Raw genomic sequence first — 14118 nt, forward strand, 5'->3', positions numbered from 1 at the left:
TCCCTGGCCAGATTTAATTCTATCAGGGCTTTAGCTTTCCTAACCTGATCCCTGGCTGCTCGGACAATTCCTCTGTATTCCTCCCAGGCTACCTGTCCTTGCTTCCACCCTCTGTAGGCTTCCTTTTTGTGCTTGAGTTTGTCCAGGAGCTCCTTGTTCATCCATGCAGGCCTCCTGGCGTTGTTTCTTTTAATTTAATTTAATTTCTCTTTTAATTTAATTTAATTTCCTTTAATTTCTTTTCTACTGACAGGCTTGAGAAGTAGGCCAATATGAACCTCATGAAGTTCAACAAAGCCAAGTGCAAGGTCCTGCACCTGGGTCGGTGCAATCCCCAGTATCAATACAGACTGGATGATGAATGGATTAAGAACAGCCCTGCAGAGAAGGACTTGGGGATACTGGTAGATGAAAAATTAGATATGAGCCAGCAATGTGCACTTGCAGCCCAGAAAGCCAATCGTATCCTGGGCTGCATCAAAAGAAGTTCATGAAGTTATCAGAGGGCTGGAACACCTCTCCTATAAGGAAAGTCTGAAAGAGTTGGAATTGTTTAGCCTGGAGAAGAGAAGGCTTTGGGGAGACCTTACTGCAGCCTTTCAATACTTAGAGGGGGCTTACAAGAAAGACTGAGAGACTTTTTACCAGGGCCTGTAGTGACAGGACAAGGGGTAATGGTTTTAAGTTAAAAGAGGGTAGATTTAGATTAGATATTAGGAAGAAATTCTTTACTATAAGGGTGGTGAGACACTGGAGCAGGCTGCCCAGAGAAGTTGTGGATGCCCCACCCCTGGAAGTGTTCAAGGTCAGGTTGGATGGGGCTTTGAGCAACCTGATCTAGTGGAAGATGTCCCTGCCCACGGCAGGGGGTTGGAACTAGATGATCTTTAAAGGTCCCTTCCAACCCAAACGAGTCTATGATTCTGATTTACATAATGGCAGAACAGTATTCTCCATTCTGTTTTTTGTTCCTTTACTACTAATTCTTAACACTAAGAATTCTTAACACTTGTTTTGCTTTTCTTTTAAGCATCTGTTTACCATTACAAAGCCTCACTTACTAGCAGTGCTAGGTTACATCCTAAAAAGCTCACCTGCACATGCACAGAGGAGCACAGAGGCAAAACAAGGTGGGGGAACCCAAATAATATCCTGCCTCAGCTACTTCCAGACCCATCCCAGAAGAGCAATCAAGCTGTAAAAGGCTCATTTCCTCATGCACAAGAGGAGCACAGAGAGGCAGTGGCAGGTGTGCAGGCAAGAGAACCCCAATTACATGCTTGTAGAATCAGACAATCTAGCTCCTCCCAGGGCTGTCCCAGGAGAACTGTCAGCCCCATTGTCCAGCTGTGAAACCCATCAAAATGAGTGAAAAGGAGCAACTCTCTGGAGCACCTTTGAAGGGGTACTGCCTAGGGGTATGGGACACATTATAAGATGCAGGGGAAGAGCATTTGGGGTTTGCATAAGATTATGCAAAATAAGATTATTATGGGATGCTCAGGAGAGGAACCAGAGGCAGGAAAAAGGATGGATTTAGGTGATTTGGGGAGGTACAAACACAGGAAGACAGAGGGATAAAAGGATAAAAAGGGCTAGTCACATGTAAACAGGTTGCTGGTCAGTATGCCTGTCTGGTCACATCCTGCACCTTAAACAGGAACAGCTGAAAATGAGTCTTTTCATTTGTGGAAAGGTGTGTTTGTGAGAGGGGAACCAACCAAATTGTAGTTGCAAGTATATATTGTAGCACTTTCAAAAATGCATTACGAGCTTTTTTCGGCACTATACAATCATATATTTTTTGATTCCTGCCCTGCATCTAGAAAACTAACAAGATTGCAGCTCATCTATAATAAAAGTCATTATCACAATATATTATGTATCTGTTGTATAGGTTCTGTAACGAATCAACCATGTATTAATGGCATAGATAATTGAAATCCTGCTCAATTGTTATATCAACCAATTCAGTTGCTCAGGTCAGGAAACTCAGCTGAGACTGCTCAGTCTTTCCCTTTTGTCAGATTTAGTAAAGCCTCTCACAAATACTTTTGGACTTGACAAACAAAAAAGGCACAAGAACTGGGTAGATATGATACAAAAAATACATTCAAATGAAGTTTAAGCCTTAAGTCTTTAAGCCCGGGAAAAAAAATCACCACTGGAACAAAATCTTTACAAAATGTAATTGGATTCTCTAAAGTGATGATGAATCTATCAAGATCATATTCTTTCCAAAATGTTCAGCCAAAAGCTATTGTTTCAAAGGAACACAACACACCAACATTGACTGTATAGCCTGTACTACATAAAAAGTAAGGCTGTATGATGACAATTTGCCTTTTAGACCTCACTGTCTGGACAGGACTGCCCCATATATTCTCCAATTTGTATACCTCTGCATACCTACAGCCATTTCCACTCTTTCCAGGCTTTTTACCTTTGAATATTACTTCAGTTGTACTGTGTCTCCAACGCAAAGCAGCTGGCTCAGCAGGAGGCTGCAGACTTACAAGCTCCACTGTAATGTCACCTGGGTCCGACGCATTAGAGGTTTCAGGGAACTTTAGCCACAACATTCCCAAGCCTGCACTTGATGGGGATGTTCGTCCTCCTACCACCAGGGCCAGACTGCTCGAGAGACATGACACAGTATGGTACAACCGCTCATCTGTAGAGATACAAAACATCATGGTTCACACCGATCTTTCTCCCATGAAATTTACAGAATCATAGAATCATTTAGGTTGGAAAAGACCTCTAAGATCATTGAGTCCACCCATAAACCTAACACTGCCAAGTCCACCACTAAACCATCTCCCTAAGCGCCATGTCTACTTGGCACATCTCCAGGGATGGTGACTTCAGCACTTCCCTGGGCAGCCTGTTCCAATGCTTGATAACCCTTTCAGTGAAGAATTTTTTCCTAATATCCAATCCAATCCTCCCCTGGCACAACTTGAGGCCGTTTCCTCTTGTCCTATCACTTGTTACTTGGGAGAAGAGACCGACACTCACCTCGCTACAGCTTCCTCTCAGGTAGTTGTAGAGAGTGATACAGTCTCCCCTGAGCGTCCTTTTCTCCAGGCTAAACAACCCCAGTTCCCTCAGCCGCTCCTCATAAGACTTGTTCTCCAGACCCCTCACTTTCTTGTAGTGAGGGGCCCAAAACTGAACACAGTATTCGAGGTGCGGCCTCAGCAGTGCCAAGTACAAAGGGACAATCACTTCCCTACTCCTGCTGGCCACACTTATTTCTGATACAGGCCAGGATGCTATTGGGCTTCTTGGCCGCCTGGGCACACTGCCGGATCATGTTCAGCTGGCTGTCGACCAATACCCCCAGGTCCTTTTCCACTGGTCAGCTTTCCAGCCACTCTTCCCCAAGCCTATAGCGTTGCATGGGGTTGTTATGACCCGAGTGCAGGACCCAGCACTTAGCATTCAAAACCTTCAGATCTCTTTGACTGCCAGCATAATTGTGCTGTGACATCACTTTTCCACTAGACATTATTTCATTGTTAGCACAAGAACGTCTTCCTTACACTTGCCATCAGTATGGGAACTCACCCCATCTTGTATCAGGATTTTCCTTTTTCACACAGCCAGCTTTCCAGTAGCCTGCATGCTTAATTAGCACATGAAAATTTCTCATACGGCAGTGCTGTCCATCCTCCTCCCCAAAGCCTCCAGTGGTGAGAATCACATTGGGTTTTATAAGAACAGAGTGGTGACCGTAACGTCGCAGGCCAGAAATTTCAGAGTGCGTTGCACACTCTACTGCAGTGATACTCCCAGCCATCCTGACAGGACCATCACAATGAGGAACTGTAAGCCGAAGAGAACCACAGAACTTATGCACAAACAAGAACCAAGGACTACATTTTAAATGAGACATTAAGCAAGTCTGTTCAGCTTTTCAAGAAGAAAAAATAGTGAAGCAAGTTGACAGAGCACACAGACAATCTGACATACTCTAGAAATCAAGCTGTAATGGTTTAAACTATCACTGTGCCAACTTTCAACTTCTGCTTACTGCTCCCTCAACTCCTGACACAGTTCTGAGACTGCTTTAACGGGGTGGAGGTAAGACGGACTAAGAGACTGCAGTGTCCTGAACTGCTGTAGCAAGATAGGAATCACCACAATACCTTCAAAAGGAGTACCTTTCTGATGAAGACAATATTTGGCTACTTAAATAGCAAAGAACAGCAGAAAAAGGACAAACACCTGGAAGCTGGATTTCAAAGTTTCTTGCTAGATTTTGATCCTACCTTCACAAAAGCATTGAAATAAAGTTCTAAAGCATGACAAAGTCTCTGTTAATTCCAATGGTGCTACTGTAAGAGAATATTTTCAGTTATCTAAGTATCTTCTCTCTAAATACTATATCACTTAGTATGAAACAAGCTTTCAACACAGGACTCTAGCTCACCTACGCATTGTACAAATTGTTTTCTTTTAATCAGTTTTGAATTTGTGTCATCTTTGTTTTAATCAAGTGCCTTATTCTTGTGTTATAAGACATGATGAGATGGAGGAGAAGCAGCTCTCAGTCTATTTTCTGTATGCCATACCCAGAAAAATTGCCTGTACTGAACATTGTTTAGTAAAAGAACCTACTTTCTACTGTTTGATGAAGTAAAAAATTTCATCTCCTTGGGCTTAAATGTCTGCCTACAGATGGATCTTTTTAAGACTGAGTTTTTTTTTCATTTCAGAAAATATACTTACCGTGCTCTGTTTGGAAGATTTAGTACTTGGGACCCAAATCTATTTGAGAGGATAGTTGGGGGCACATACTGGTATTTGAGACATACCTTTTGCCATTCCCAGTAAAAAATATCTAAGCATGGATAATTTACCAGACTTGGAAGGCTCTTGCTATCAGTTTTCAATACAACAGAGACAGCAGCAGAAAGACCCTATTCCTGTCTCTAATGAATGAAGTGTCTTCACTGTATTAATGTCAGTTAAGCAAATGTCAAATTTATTTTTTTTACTGAAGGATAGATCCTACACGTTTAGGAGCCTTTAAGGTTTTAACATAAGGACCAGTGACAATCACACAGTATATTTAACCACACCCACATTCATTTAGCTTCGATTTCACTACACGTTTTCAGATCTAATCAAGATACAACACAATGCATTCAGTGGCCTTGTTGGCTTAAGGAATGCCATCCTGCCTTATCTTTTTCCAGCTGCTTTTCCTGCTCTCTAGAACACAGATTTCGACTTTCAACTGCAGAGAGCACTACTTGTGGTGCTATACTGTGAACTAGTGAAGACTAGTAATGATTTGAAACAGGTTAAAAATAACCTTCTGCTTTCCACCCTGAAAAAGGAAGCAAGCAGCCAAAAGGAGGAATTTCTTGGACTGCTACTGCTGCCAAGTCCTTTTTATCATGGAAACACAGTCTTGGTCTTGGCTTTTCCCCAGCTGTACCACTCTTCTCCTATCTAAAAAAAGCAACATACAGATTTAAAAGCATTTCAGAAACAGAAATACTACATGTACAATTCCACACACAGTGGATAACAAAACAAAGCATAAACTTCATGACACGCTCCTGAGTGCTCTGCTGGACAATACTTTGATAGTGCAGTAAGTGAAACATTAACCTTTTGGCGTTGGAAGGATAGAATGGCTCAGAGCCATGTACGGAGGCAAGCGGGAATAAATTGAAAAGGGAGAGTCTGTAGGATCCCAAAAATAGGAGGAGGAGCAGGCTAGACTGGCATTGCAGCCATGCACTGGAGGGCCCCATGTATAAACAGAAGGAAGAGCTGTTCAGACTGGAAGGTTCAATAAACTGAAAGAATGAAACTGATCAGAACCACCAGAGTCAGGACGTGGCCTTGACCTCGCTATGGACAGCAGAACCATTGTTAGAAAGATGGAGAAAGCTACTCAGAAGGCAGCATCCCATCTATTCCTTCCAGGGTTTTACTGTCTCCTAAAATCTCTCAGAGAAGCCTGCATGAGATAAAGGAATACTACGAAAACTAGTCAGTATGTACCTGTCATATTGGATAACAATGGAGTCCAGGGAGATTCCATCCCCTTTGATGCAGTCAAGACAAAGTAATGAGAACATTTCAGATGCCATTCCTGTAGCAAGGCCAAAGAAAAAAAAACCAAAAACAAACAATCCCCCTCAAAATCTTAGAGCAAGCAGTAGTAAAGATCTCAGAATGGCCAGGGTGATCAAATCAAAGACCAACCTAGCCTAGTATTGTTTCCAACAGTGGCCAAAGTCAGAAGACTAAAGTCGAATCTGAGAAAGAGCAAGTGTGTAAATACCTTCCTTACCCCAACATTCAAACATTTACAGCTCAGGGATTTTCTAAGCAGGAAGCTGTGTCTTTGTATTGAACTATCCTTGATGAATTTCTCATCCATGAACCTATCCAGTTGCTCTTTGAACTCACATAAACTTTTATCATCTGTAACATGCTGTGGCAAGGAGTTCCATAGCTTACTTATACGTTGCATGAGGAACTTTTTTTTTTTTTTTTTGAATCAGCTTCCCTTTATGCTTCCCAGTTCTGATCATAGAATAGAGTGAGGGCTGTATACCAGAGGGATTAAGGTTTCTTAAAGGTCATGGAATATAAGTGATCCCAAAGAAATCACAAATGTTCGAAGGTGCAACATGGTCTCTGCTGGCTGGTAATACATAAATATGATTTCCAGTATGGCCTTGGAATCACTCAGAGGCAGAAGCACAAGCAAGAGGACTGTACAGGAAGTCAGCAGCAATACTAGAGTTCACCCTGGCTTTTATGGACATTAGGGAATTGAGTATGTTCATTCCCATGGGATGGGATATATTCAGCCAACTAAATGATTAGAAGGCATAAACATGAATTTAAAAGGCACAAGAAACCACAATATTAGCATCATTGCCCCAACTTCTAGCAGAAGTAAAAAGCATCTTTTGAAAAGTGATATCCAAAAATTAATGTAAATGCTGAAAATGGAAGAATCCACTATTTGTCCCTAGGCAAATTATTCTAAAAATTAGTCACCCTCAGCACTAAGTGTGTGTTTTACATTTCTTACCTAATTCGATCAAGCTTGTTTCCAGTAAGACCTGGATCTTACTTTATCTTTATCTCAAAGGCTAATTGTAGAGCTCTCTGTTATCACATATCTTACTCCTATGCACATTTTTCAGCTTGGACTTGTGTACATATTAACCTCCTCTATAAGGAAAACGATAAAAAGTCTTTACTTTCTCACTGTATGAGCAATTGCCTTGATCTACAATAATTCTTGTAGACATTTCTACGCCACTTTGCAAATCTGCCAGCATCTTTCAGTCATCACTTTTGCATTCATGTAGCAGAGCAGATCCTGCATGCTGGCAAAATAAATGCAAGCACATTAAACTGTTTTCATACTGCAGGCTGTTAGATTTCTAGAGAGAATTATAAACAGAGAACCACAAAATTGAAAGGGAAACTTCTAGTAAGTATCCTACAGGATATTTATCTCGAAGTTACTTAGTATCTTTGACTTCTCTTGTAGACTTCAAATAGTCACAAACTTCACCAGCAGTTAACATAAAAATGGCGAAGAATAGAGTCATAGTTAAATTTCAATCATTAATATAGGAATGGCTGTACAAAGTCAGACCAAAAAGTATCTGAAACTAGTAACCTGTATCCAACAATGACAAACAGTAATAGCCTATGGAAATGCAAGAGAGCAGGACAAGTGCATCTACTTCCCCCAGGAATGTTTTGCAACTGTTTTCCAACTGTTTGCAGTCAGGAACCTCACATCAGGTGTATTTTTATGTATTCAGTAATCCTCAAGGGATTTCTCTTTTATTAAAATAATTGCCCCTTGAACCCATGCAAACTTTTAGCATCTACAACATCTTTTATACCACCAGCTAGTTTGCTATGCTAAGACTGTCTCCCTGAGAGACCGCTCACTGAGGAGGAACAAGCTTTTCTAACACCAAAGACAGTCTTCTTCCAATGTTACTTGCCCCAGCTTCACATGGAGCTTCCTGCGGGCTCTGCATTAACTAAGTCTGATTCAAGATCCTTTCTGCCTACATGAATACCTATGCCTCAGCAGCTCTTGTACTGAACTGTGACCATAAGAAATTGCAGACACCTTATCATATCAAAGCCAGGTCACTGGTATTCAGAATAAAGGAGGGTTACCTCGTATTCATCAAAAGGCTCCAGAGCCTGCACTCTTTGCTGCTCATCTTCTGGAGTACAACGGGTGAAAAACTCATTCATATCCATGACACTGCACTCAGTCCAGCCCTAAAACAGAAATCCCTCAAAATTATTACCTCTGGAAGGACAGAGACTCACGTCCCACAAGAAAACAAAGATCCTAAATTAAACACCTGCATAAGCCTTTAAGACTGTCTAGCTGGAACAACTGCAGCTCAGAATCTGGTGAGGATAGATCTCTTACCTGTAAAGCTCTTAAGAACTTAATTTATTATATCAAAAGTCTCAGAGGAACCCATCTTGCCTTAATCCCATACCAGAAAGTAGGCTGCAAGTTGTTTGGAAGGACCTTCAAATGACTAGTCATGCTACTAGAGAAGGCAGTGTCTCAGCTTTGACCCTGTTTGCTTCAACCCATAACTGACACAGCTGATGACTTCCAAATTATTTAATGTTACAATCTTTCCCAGGTAAATCATGCTTCATGCGTGCCCTAGAGCTGCAGGTACTTACCTTTTCAAAAAAGCGTCTCTGCTGTGCCTCACAATCAGGGTACTGTGCCAAAGAATGAAGTGCAGAGTTCAGCTGACTAAAATGCTGCTGCATGACACATCCAAAGGGGTCCTCTGGGTGCATCTGCTCATACAGCAGAAAGCATGCCTGAGAGAAATGCTCTGCTGCCCACTGAATCAAGGCATCTGACCTGTCAGGCAGATTGTGCATAAGAAATTAAATAATTGAGAGCCCACCTATCATATGGCAGATGCAATATATCCTCCTGCAACACCATAAAGCATGCTATTAAGGCATCCTGCCAGAGGTAATACACAAAAAAGAATACTGGGCTGGGGACTTATGAACATCTCCTCCCCCATCTGTGCAGAGAATTCAGGGGATGAGAAGAACAAAAAACTCAAAATCACTCCTTCGAGGTTTTTCTTCTTCTTCTTTTCTTCCTCCCTTTTAGGATGTCATGTGGACATCAATTACCCCATCAAAATTATGATGTAAGGAGCTGTTTGGGACTTCCACAGAATTCCTGAGGCTTTAGTTATAAGGCAGCAGGTCTCCCAGCCCCAGGTGACGTACATACAAAGAAGCTCATTCTTTTTATTTTACCACCTAGCTAACAGAGGATAACTCAACTGACCTGCTATTTTCCATGTAGGTGAGCACCACCTCTGCTATGAAGAGGGTGGGGATTTCATTGTCCATTCCTGCTTCCTCCAGGGCTCTCTCCAGCTCAGACAGCTCTGATAAATCCAATCCCAGTAATTTATAATCCTCTCCAGAAAAGGTAATGACTCCTGGGAGACAAAAATTATACAATCTCACTGCAGTGCTGATGCAATACTGAGACCAAAAGGGACAAACAGGAAAATCAACCCCACAGGCAATCACTCATAAGGCTGTGCCCATCAACTCAATTTCTTTGGGACATGTACAAGAAAATCCCCATCACTAAATGAACCATAAAGGGATAGTGTCAAGAAGCGACCCATTAAATGCAGATCTAAAACTCCATTATTCCTAATGCAAATTTCACCTACTCCATTATTCCTAATGCAAATTCCACTTACAGATTTCTCATAGAATTATCACATTTCCTATAACAACAAAACTTCTATCATATTTACTTTAACAACATTTTTATAGAACCACTGTAATTCAGAATCAAATCTTAAAGGCTCTCATTTATAGACCCTTCAGTTTAGGCTAAGAAAGTACCATTGCTTTGATAGAATTTGAATGGTTTGCTTCCCAACCATAAAACTATTCTCAAGTTTTTTGGGTTGGTTGGTTTGTTTTTTAAATAGATTTAATTTCTGTAAAATGGCATTGAATCCTGAACCAGCACATGCTAGCTCTCTGCAAACACCAGGACTAGTCTCACAGATCACCATTCTCAGAAATAGGTTCCAATTTATGATTTGCAAGCATTATCACGGCATACCTCTGTACTCCATAAGAATATCATAAGCTATAGCTTGTTGACCTGTTTCAACCAAAACCAAATAATAAACAAAGCAAACTGAAAAGTACCTTTAGAAATCACCTACTCTATGTCTCCGTACCAGTGCAATCCAACAATTATACCTGTCCTGAGAACTGTTAATATACACTGTTCTCAAAGGCATCCATTACTGGAGGCAAAATGGCCTTCTTCAGAAGCCCATCCCAGCGTTCCCTGTTAATTTCTTCTAACAACTAACTTGTCTATCCATCACTTCCTGCCCTGTGGACACAGAGAATAAGGTATTCCCAACTCTTTTCACACCTGCCTTTTAGTTGAAGTACTTGAAGATTATTGGTATGGACAGAATTCTTTGCCACAGGATGCTGCCGATATTAAAAACGTGAATGGATTCAAGAGGAAACTGAACACGGTCATGGAAGAGCTACTCATTAAGACTTGTTCAACTGCTCACAGGAGCCAGGGTCTTGTGCTCTGCACCTAGCTCTGTAGCTGTCTTCCATCTGTATTTAAATTTATTATTACAGTCTAAACGTACTGGCTTACATATGTCCCTATTTTATTTCATTCCACATTTTCCAGACCATTCACGTACTTTGTCAAAATCCTACTCTCATCCACCATATTGCAACTCTCCCAGTTTCCTGCTGGTTTATTACGTTTTCACCTTCTACAGCATATCATCTAGAACATTAATGGAAACCTTGAAGGAAATCAGATGCAGGAGAAACCTCTAGTGAACCCTATACTTTACATTCCTCCGTTTTGCCACTGAACTGCCCCTTAGTACTTAGCTGGCATAATAATCCTTCCAGCTCTGCTTATATTCTACAGTAGTTTCATAAGGCTCATTTTTTCCTGCCTTGGAGAGGCAAAAAAAAGTCAGGTAACATAGTAACTAATATTTTATTACAGTCAAGACACCTAAGAGTCATACCTTCTCTCCTACCCATATAGCCCATAAATCACAGTATGATTTCAGTTGAAAGGGGCCTTTGAAGATCATCTAGTCCAACTCCTTGCTCACAGCAGAGTTACCCGTACCTGGTTGCTCAAGCCTTTGTCCAGTCAAGTTAGTCAAGCTCTAACTATCTCTAAGGCTGGAGATTCCACCACCAATCTGTTCCCGTTTTTAACTACTCACATGGCAGAAAAAAAAAACCATTTTCATTATACATAAGTGGAATTTCCTTCGTTGCAACTTGCAACCACTGCCCCTTGACTATTTGCTTCATGCCTCCAAGAAAAGTCTGGCTCCATCTTTTCTACACTCTCCCACTAGGTAGTTGAAGACTGCAGTACGACTCCCTCCCTCACAACCTCCTCTTTTTAAGGCTGAACAAACCCTGGTCTCTCAGCCTCCCCTCATATGTCATGTGCTCCACCACTTTATCATTCTCATGACCTCTCACTGGACACACTGCAGTTTGCCACTGCCTTTGTACTAGTAAGCCCAAAGCTGGACACAGTACTTCAGAAATTGTAACAGAAAGAAACTGAACTTGGTTTGATACAATCTGCTCCTGACAGCTATACATCTTCTTGTAATCTCCCAATGCTTATGAATGATTTATTTGTTCCAGATATGGAACAGATATATGAACAGATATCATTTTCATTCAGAAAATGAACATGCTTTTCATCTACAACTTCGTAGTTCCTGGACCATCATATCTCACTTTTTAAAGGCTGAAGCTATGTTTGCTTCTTCTAAACATTTAGTATCTAGAAAACCTTCCATAAATATCATACCTAATCCTTCCCCTCCAATATCTCCCACCAGTGCTGACAACTCTTTAATTCTTTTGATCAGAGTAGCTTTTTGGCATGCCACATTTGGGAAATCCACCTCATATACCACAGTGTGATGCAGAAGACCCATGTCCTTCAAACGGAAGTATAAGGAGTCAAAACCAGCACCTAAAGACAAGATCTGCAGAGAAAGCATCAGAAAAAGTTATACTCAACTCTAGCAGCATCCTGAGCATCTAGGTGTGAAAAATATTCAGTAACATCATCTGTAGAGTGACAAAATCAGGCAATCTCCTACAAGAGGTAGAAGAATTTTGTGTAGGTACTGCCCCCTCCCAGACAATTCTGTCAAAGTAACAAATGGACAGCCACAGTAGTGCCAGGCAGATTCTCTGTGCTCTTCTGGGAATGGATCATAACAGATGCACTAATAAGCTACTGCAGTGCCAAGATACCAAAAAGAGTTTTCACACATACAGTGGAAACTGCCAGTACACCCAGACAAAGAAAATGCACCTGTGTCCTAGGGTGGCTTTGGGTCTTCAGCAGGAAGTCTTGAACACAGTGATCTACAGCACGGGCACGGATGTAATAACCCCTGTGGAATGAAATTCAGTTGTAATCACTGTCCAGGAACCCTATGTCTCCAGCACTGGCATCCTCCGTTTCAAAAACCTGATTTTTTCTCTCTCAGATTCTACCCAATAACCCCACATTTATAGACCTGCACTGGGAGATGTCTGATGATTTTGTCGCATCTGGAGCTTATTAATAAATACAGATCTCCTGTATTCAGTAAGTGTATTATCCAACAAGACTAAGGATAATCCGGAGAAAATGTGTAGATATCCTAGCTGGACCTGTTCCGTTTTGCATAAATAAATATTCACTGGATGAAAAAGTATGAATCCAGACAGTTAGGATGCTCCCCTGCAATGTGGGTGGCCAATACCTGAGTTCCTGCCCCAAATCAGATGCCATAACAATATGAAATTAACTTGTTTACCTACAAGGGGCTACTGGGTATAACAAAATGAATGACAGTGTGCAAATGCAGTGAGAGAGGAACAAAGAAGGGAAGAGAAGCAAAGTCAGGAAAGGAATTTCATTCTCTGTTTTTTGAATGAATGGAACTAAGTAAGTCTAACTCCTGGAAAGTGTTTACCATTTGCCAAGTCTGGCAGGGACTGCTGCCTCTTTTTCCTTGGCATTCTCTTTTAGTTAGTTTCATTGTGTCCCCAACAGGCTTACCAGTTCCTATCACCCCCTTTAACAAGCATGTTATCATCCCCATGCCTCACAGGGACTAAAGATTTTACTAGATATTCTAAGATGTCCCAAAATTCATGATGACAGTGTTGACAACTGCAATACATAACTCTTTCTATGAATTTTAGTTTGGCATGCCAGTGTCATGTGACAAGTCAACACAGGCTCAGCTTCCTGACCTGATGAGCAATACTCGTCTTCATAGGCCTGCAAGCTTCTGCTTGAATACCACTTTTTTTTTTCCCCCTGAAGGAAACTCCTTTCACAGTCATTTTGATTGCATTAAACTATTAGCCTCATATTAGCTAAACTCCGCTACCATATCAGCATAGAACCCTCTACACATACACATCAAAACATTCACGCTTATGTCCTGCAAAGCTCCAGAGAAGACCCAGTGGTCAGACACTATTGATTCAAAAGATAATCTTGTTTACCTGAGCCATCAAATACCTTACTGAAATTGTAATGTTCTTGAGAATTAATGAGAAAACTACTGAGGTGCTAACACTGTTAGTACGTTAGTTTTCAGATCTTATCTAAAGTAGTTTTCAGCAGCATTGAGTACTGGAGTTAGGAACCAGTCCGGTGACATATTTTACTCAAGACAAAGCTTTCAATTTTTGCCCATAAGCCATGTGAAATTATACTAACAGTCTAAAAAGGTTACATGACTGAGACACTGTGCTCTGCAAGTTGCCACTCTGTCACTATGCGTACTTTCCTTAAAAACCATTTTAAAAAGCTGTGCCTTAAACAGAAGGGACAACTCAAGGGGCCTGGGGAATCACTAGGGCCCTTCTGCAGCCTGAGAGAAGGGAGGCTGCGAGTCCCACGCGTGCCGGGTGCGACCCGCCAGCGCAGGCACTGGGGCTCGACAGCTACAGGAGCCAAGGGCCCCGCGCAGCAGC

The 14118-nt window shown here is 41.5% G+C and overlaps 1 protein-coding gene across 1 annotated transcript in view; it reads right to left on the reverse strand.

Annotated features, from left to right (window-relative positions):
• The window catches only part of LCMT2 (leucine carboxyl methyltransferase 2), a 41527-nt gene that overhangs the window by 13181 nt on the left and 14228 nt on the right, over positions 1-14118 (reverse strand). Inside the window, exons 2-9 of the mRNA XM_009281986.1 lie at positions 12455-12536; positions 11939-12119; positions 9362-9518; positions 8725-8914; positions 8191-8298; positions 6028-6118; positions 3574-3831; positions 2444-2674 (exon numbers count right to left, since the gene is read on the reverse strand). Of these exons, the coding sequence (XP_009280261.1) occupies positions 2444-2674; positions 3574-3831; positions 6028-6118; positions 8191-8298; positions 8725-8914; positions 9362-9518; positions 11939-12119; positions 12455-12536 (1298 nt within the window). The remainder of the gene's footprint in view (positions 1-2443; positions 2675-3573; positions 3832-6027; positions 6119-8190; positions 8299-8724; positions 8915-9361; positions 9519-11938; positions 12120-12454; positions 12537-14118) is intronic.

This window comes from Aptenodytes forsteri, unplaced genomic scaffold (assembly GCF_000699145.1).
Source record: "Aptenodytes forsteri isolate BGI_AS27 unplaced genomic scaffold, ASM69914v1 Scaffold485, whole genome shotgun sequence".
Taxonomy (NCBI): Eukaryota; Metazoa; Chordata; class Aves; order Sphenisciformes; family Spheniscidae; genus Aptenodytes; species Aptenodytes forsteri.